The sequence below is a fragment of the Alligator sinensis genome, unplaced genomic scaffold (genome assembly GCF_000455745.1).
Source record: "Alligator sinensis unplaced genomic scaffold, ASM45574v1 scaffold1398_1, whole genome shotgun sequence".
In the NCBI taxonomy this organism is placed as follows: Eukaryota; Metazoa; Chordata; order Crocodylia; family Alligatoridae; genus Alligator; species Alligator sinensis.
The window spans coordinates 60,275-66,972 of NW_005842417.1; the positions used below are offsets into that span (position 1 = coordinate 60,275).

The window sequence follows — 6,698 nt, forward strand, 5'->3', positions numbered from 1 at the left end:
AGAATCGCGCACTATTACAGAAAAAAATTCTTCCATTTTTCCGTTGTCTCTTTCCCAAGGACATTTGCAAAAGTTAATTGCCAATTAAAAATGCTTTTCAAGCAATCAACATTTTCATTAGCGATAATACTCGAGCTAGGTTAGCTGTAGATTAGATCAACTGAAAATAAAAACAAATGCCTCTTTATCCATTAATGTTTTTAAAGCACTTTGTATGCAAAAAAGCATTACATGAGGGCTCAGTAGTAGTATTGCTTTTTTAAGTCCAACAACATCACCTCTATAACATGACAATAACTCAGCAGGACATATCCCTTTGATTAGTGCTACAACCAAATTCAGTTCATTGCAGAGCAAGGGTGACCACCTATGCCCACTTGGATTTATAAATGGGCATTAATTGGAATTAAATTCCAATGGAAATTTGCACAGTTCCACATTCAATTTGCACTAACTCCCCAATATGTTTGTCACTGCTATTGGTAGTGGAATGAACACCCAATGAGTAGGTCATGATTTGCCACTGTATATCCATTGCTGCTGTGGTCTTCTTTTGGTTTCTATTCGGTCACACTGACAGTCTTCCTTTTGGGCTGGAAGACCTCACCTTGAACATCAAGCATAGCCACCACTCTAGTGCCTTCAGCTTCACAAGAATAGATGCCAGTGTCTTCTGGAAGCGCAGGTTTAATTTTTAGCTTGGCTACATTCCAGTCCTGCTCCACAATGACTCGTTGCCCATCTGCATGAACTTCCTGATCATTTTTCTTCCACGTGGCCTGCACTGGCCTAGAGTACTGGCATATGAACTCTGCCGTGCCATCTTCATCAACGGTAATGTCCTGCATTGGACTGACCACCTCAATGGTTGGATCTGTCAACCAATAGGTCAGGAGGGACATGCATTAGTAGATCCTTATGGAAATGGCAGCTTAGATTTTGACAAGCACAGCGCCTATGTAGCACAGGAAGCAAACGGCACAACATCCCAAGCTCGAGGCTGACCGGAGGCGTTGCTAGTTAGCACGTTTAGTGTTGACTTGTGTCAGCATCAAGCAGCACGGAAGCAAGCGTGGTGTATGAGGAGTGTTCACATCACAAATCTGAGCACAAATACCAAAGATCTCGCCTGATGCTACTTTTTTGTGGAGAGCATCTCTTACGATTCACTCAATCTCCATGATCCCCCCCTCCCCACCACCAAGCAATGACACACACAAAAGCAGCCACCCTTGAGCATGTCAGTGCTTCTCCAAATGTTTGCAGGGTGCAATGGATGGATTTAAGGAGATGCTTAAGTGGTTTCAACAAAATGGAGACACCAAGATGAATATATTCAGCAAGACTGCAGGGGCTCGAGCTGCCTGACTAATTCAACTGGAACGGGAGGTAAGTCTCTGCTGAAAGGTGGAACCCGCTGTGGTGTACTTCCAAATGATTAAATATGGCTAGAAATTTTTAAATGATGAGCCTCCAGCTGTTAAAAACCTCTGATAAAATTGTGCTTGCACTTTATATTACCAAATATACAGCATCGCCAAAGGAAAGCTCCGTGGCACACCTAGACCTCTATGACGTAGTGGTCCTTTGCCCGCACAGGAAGTAATCACCTTCCACCCAGGGAGGCGCAAAGCTTTCTCAGCCCAAAGGCTGATCCCACTCTGAGCCACGCAGTGGGCATAACTCTCCCGCTCTGCCAATGGGAAGCCATTTGCACATTAGCACAGAGGAGAGATATGCCTTCAAGAAACAGGACATGTGAATTCCTGCCCCTCTGGGAAGCATGTGGCATGCTCCTGCTCCCAAAGCTGTTTATGCCTTTTATCCAAAGACTATTCAATGCAGAATGCATCGGGACCAGAACCCAAGACCTAGCTTCCCTTGAGAAAGCGGAGATCTGCGCAGCTGCTGTTGAAGGTTCAAAGTCTTTACTGCCTTGTAAGACGCTGCTGTTGAAATAGCTGCTAGGGGTAATACCATAAGCATAACCAAACCCAAGATTTTGTAAGCTTCACAAAAAAGAAGCTAGGGTTTGGGCTGGGGAGCTTCTCTAAGTACTTTGGATTATCATCCATTTGAGCGCTCAAAGATAATGTACTGTGTAAATCTGTCAAAATCATCAGCCTCCCCACAACCTTTCTGCTGAGAGGCACAGCTCCTGCAGCCCTCATCCTTTTGTAGCCCTTGGCACACCCATGAAGGCCTGGCCATGTTTGACTGCTGTTATAATGGATATAGTAAGGGCCAAAGAAGTCGACATGTCCTGAAATTTGAATTATCATGGAACTTGTCCCTTTATAAACAGGTGTTACACTCGAATAATGGGAATGAGGGAAGGAGAAAGACCCATGATAACCTGGGAATGAATGCAAATGGGGCACGCAGAGGGAGAGGGATAGTTCAATCATTCTACATCTTTGCCCAGATAAAGTGTAGAAAAGTGTTTGTTAATACAAGCATGGTTAGAATATTACTAGTGCTTTACCTTCCTAGCACATGGAGCATTACTGAGCATGGTTTAACAACTGGGTGGTCTCTTTTAAATGCCTTCCCTGTTCTATTTATATGCCATCTACTCCTCCCATTCAAGTCTGTAGCAAAAATCCCACTGGCGTCGCTGGGTGCACAAAACCTCCCACTATTACAAGCTTCCTGGTGTCCTTTTCTAAGCTACAAAATGAGGTGTACAAAACAATTAATAATATCTATTCATTTATGTTTTGCAGCAGATTCATAGGAGTTCAACTCCTGGAAGGCTGCAAAATCAGTCTCTGTCCTTAGACTATTCAAATCGCATTGCAAATATACATGCCATTTCTGGGCTTCAGAATAGTGTCCTTTGGTGTTAGACATGAGGAATTTGTTGTCTTATCTCCAAAGGGCAAGTCTCTCACAAAATGGATGGTACAGCAAGGAACACATTAGGCCAACAGAAAAGCTGATGGTGGTCCCAGACTGCAGTTATCCATCTCTGACTACTCTTGGGTTAAAGGGTTTAGCTAACCAACACCGAGTAAATTTTAATGGAAGGAGCAGTTAACCTTCTAGATAGTTCCCGGTATTATTGGAAAGGAGTTGCATACAAGACAGATAGGGAACATTATTTCTGTCCTACTTCCAGAACTGTCCCAGCTTTCCTGAAAACCAGCCAAGAAGTATCTGTGACTAGATTTCTTTACCAGCAAGTCTTAAGCTCAGTTTTATGTGCGATTTGTGGTTACCCTTACACGATAAGTAAAAAAAGCAACAAAACATTACCAATACAATGCCGACTAATGGTACATGGATGATAAACTACTGATCCTTACTCTCTGCTATATAACCCTGACATGATTGCAACTTGACTCCATGGAGACCCATTGAGCCACCACTCTAAGTTCAGTATTCCCCGGCTCGTGGGCCTAGGAATACATTGATTTGAATGCAATTATACCGTCCTGGCAACAAAGCAGCATACTAGTGAATCAGGCTCAATCTTTTGTAGAGCAGTGGCAGGGCAGCGGTTAATGTCATATTATAGTAATAATGAACAATAAAACGCTGGTGCCACAATGGAAAGGCATGATTGTCATCCTTGATTTTCTGCACAACTGAATTTTGCTGCCGCTTGTAAGATAACAAGCTGGATCCTGCAATCTCTTACTCAAGCAATCCCAAGTAGTAGATTTGTTGAAGCTGGTGCTTCTGCTCGCATGAACAAGAGCAACTTGCTTGAGCAGAGGCTTCAGGACTAAGCATGGTTTCATGGCCTTCTAATGATGCAAATACTATGTTACTGGTAGAACAGCATGCTATTTTGGAGGACTTTCATAAGGGTAACCAGAAGGCATAAGCACTAGTATGTTGAGCGGTTCTGGAGTTGGCCATTGGCATCTTCCAAAGAAAAGTACCTTTGACTACTAATTTAGCTGAAGATACGAGGGACCCAGCTCTGAAGGTGACAGTCCCCGAATCATTGGACCCCAGGTCCTTTAGGGTTAAAGTGTGGATTTTCCCATCCTGCACTGAGATTTCATTCATAGAGTTGTTCTGAAGGAAAGCTCCATCAAGCCACCACTGTACATTCGGGACGCCTGGGCGCGACAGCTCACAGGTGAATGTGGCTGCCTCCGCCACAAAGACATCCGTGTTCTTTAAAGCACAAACTATCTGTACTTCCTCTTCTGCATAACAGAGCGAGAAAAGTGGTACCAAGGAAAAACACAAAGCAAAAAACATATACATACTGCTTCCACGGGACTGATGTCCCGACACGTCTAGTGGTCCCGACAGAATCCAACTTGTAGCACTTAGTGCTTAATTTGTTTAAAGGGGTATACAATCTACTCCCAGGTTTGTTTCCCATGAACATCCTTTACCCACTCACAAGCACAGACACTATTCCACTTTAACAGTGTTTTGACCAATTCCCAACGTGTCCGGCATGCTACAATCATCTTCGCTGAGACTGTAAACTTTCAGTGTCTATATGGTGTCTTAGAGCGTGTCTAGGTGGCATCAGGCAGTACCGTGCTGAGACAAGCCGTGCTAACTCCCAAACCAGAAGCGGTATAACCACTTCAAGATATCATTGCTTATGAAAACCAGAGTTTACTAGCCTTCATGCAGAGCCATACCAACACGGCTACACTGGTTCTGGTTCAAGAGCTAGTGTGTAGACAAAGTGATCATGGCATTTCCCAGCATGGCGCTCCCCTTCCCTGTATAGACATACCCTTAGTGGCAGGCACTCTGTCTTGTGATTTAAGTGTGGTGGCTACGTGCACTGCTACAACACACCAACAATAGTGATAAGAACAACAAGGACTATTATAACTAGCAATACACATTAACAGTGCATTCAGTGTTTTCACGGCAGTAGCTCTAAGCGACTAGATGATCAAGTAAATGGGATCATCTTGTATTGCAGACTGTTTTTGAGCTCTGTTATAATATAAGTATTTGTCTGCAATCAGGTTTGGTGCAAGTGTGTGCAACTGCACTGAAGTCAGGAAAGAAATCAAGGGACTGGCACTTGTTTAGATGAGAATTAAGTCTGGCCTGTTGGCTTAGGAGGCACCGGAATGTAAAATTCAACCAGAGAAGAAAAATTTATTTCATCTTACCATGAACAGACACTGAACCTCGGGTTATCTCATATCCAGTGCTACACGTGTAGTCGCCACAATCCTTCGCCTCCAAGTTATGAATAATTAGCTCAACCAGGGAGCCTTTCTGCCGCATCTCATACTTGTCACTGGGCTGAAGCACCACTGCGCCTTTCCTCCACTCAACAGGAGCATCGGGCTTGGAGACCTCACACTGGAGGACAGCTGTTCCCTGCTCTTCTGACTCCACGTTATTCAGGTCCTCTTTAAACAGGACGGGTAGGACTGCAACAGAGAAGCAGTTACAGCAGGGATAATGCCCACATGTGGATTACTGAAGGTTACCAAACCATTTCATTGATCACTGTTCCCTCTCTTGCAGTCTGCTGAAATCACAACATACAAGCAGAAAATACTGCAGCCTCTCCACGTCTTCAAGTTGAGCTAGGACCAGAAGCCCATAGGGACTAGCTATCGACAAAACTACAGTAGATCTCTACTGTTCTTTCAAGATCTGCTGGGAATTAGGACGTTTTCAAAAGGCATCTCTATGGCGCATATTTTGTATGTGCCATCCACTAATGGCATAATGTTGCAAGTGCAAATCATAGCATTTGGGCTTTTCTTGATCCAAGTTTCAGGCATAACGTAACACATCAAGTGGCTCATCAGCAGTGGAAACTGAACTGAAGATATCTGAATCTCAAAGCATAGGTTACTACTGCCTGAGCAAAAAACAACCCCAGTAACGGACTTGTCCCCCCCCTAGCAGACAAGCTGCTAAAGAGGAACAGAAGCCACGCTGTAAGCAGGGGCTCAGCCTCACATTTGCAGTTGAGCATTTGCTGACACTTCATACATAGCAGTATCTGATATACAATGCTAACCTTCTCCTGCCATTGTAAATATAGGGGAAGACTTTTTCCCAGATACCAGTATACAAAACCCACTGGCAAATCTCAGGTTCACAAATGTTGAGTAGTTTGTGCCCACAGCCAGCAGCATCTGTGACAATCTGTCTTGTACCTAGCTGCAAGGTCAAAATGCAAAAATAAAATAAAATAAAATAAAATAAAATAAAAATAGGGTTGTTTGAAAACAACCACCCTATGTCTGCCGTTAATAAGCAAACCGTGGATGGAACCTCTGTATCAAAGTTACATTAAAATGTCATTTAATGGCATAGAAATGGTAGTGACTGTTCACCAACAAAAGTTGTGTTGTTCCAGTGCAGAAGGACGGCATCGCAACCGTCTCACCTTTCACCTGCAGTGCTGCGGTGGTCTGTTGATCTCCCGAATCGCACGTATACTCCCCGGCATCCTGAAGGCCCACATCGTAGATGAACAACTCCACAAAAGTCCCTTCTTGCCTCAGCTCATACTTGTTGCTGGGCCGGAGCACCACGTCTCCCTTCCTCCACTCCACCGGAGCGCCGGGCTTTGTCAGCTCGCAGCGCAGTGCTGCCGTACACCCTTCCTCGACTTCCTCGTTCTTGAGCCAATGTTTGAAAAGCACAGGTAGGGCTTGAAAGGGGGAATTAAGCCAAAAGGAGAAGAGGTTTGCTTTTTTCAAGTGCATTGAAAAGAATTCAGAAAATAATTGCATTCC

At 44.1% G+C, this 6,698-nt stretch overlaps 1 protein-coding gene across 21 annotated transcripts in view; it reads right to left on the reverse strand.

Annotated features, from left to right (window-relative positions):
• Positions 1 to 6,698, reverse strand: part of OBSCN (obscurin, cytoskeletal calmodulin and titin-interacting RhoGEF) — a 203,694-nt gene that overhangs the window by 57,655 nt on the left and 139,341 nt on the right. For 18 of the 21 annotated variants that reach the window (XM_025211633.1, XM_025211618.1, XM_025211620.1 and 15 more), the window contains 4 exons: positions 6,347 to 6,613; positions 5,106 to 5,372; positions 3,891 to 4,163; positions 608 to 874 (listed from right to left, as the gene is read on the reverse strand). In XM_025211633.1, coding sequence (XP_025067418.1) covers positions 608 to 874; positions 3,891 to 4,163; positions 5,106 to 5,372; positions 6,347 to 6,613 — 1,074 coding nt within the window. The remainder of the gene's footprint in view (positions 1 to 607; positions 875 to 3,890; positions 4,164 to 5,105; positions 5,373 to 6,346; positions 6,614 to 6,698) is intronic. The other 3 variants (XM_025211621.1, XM_025211622.1, XM_025211625.1) reach the window with 3 other exon arrangements.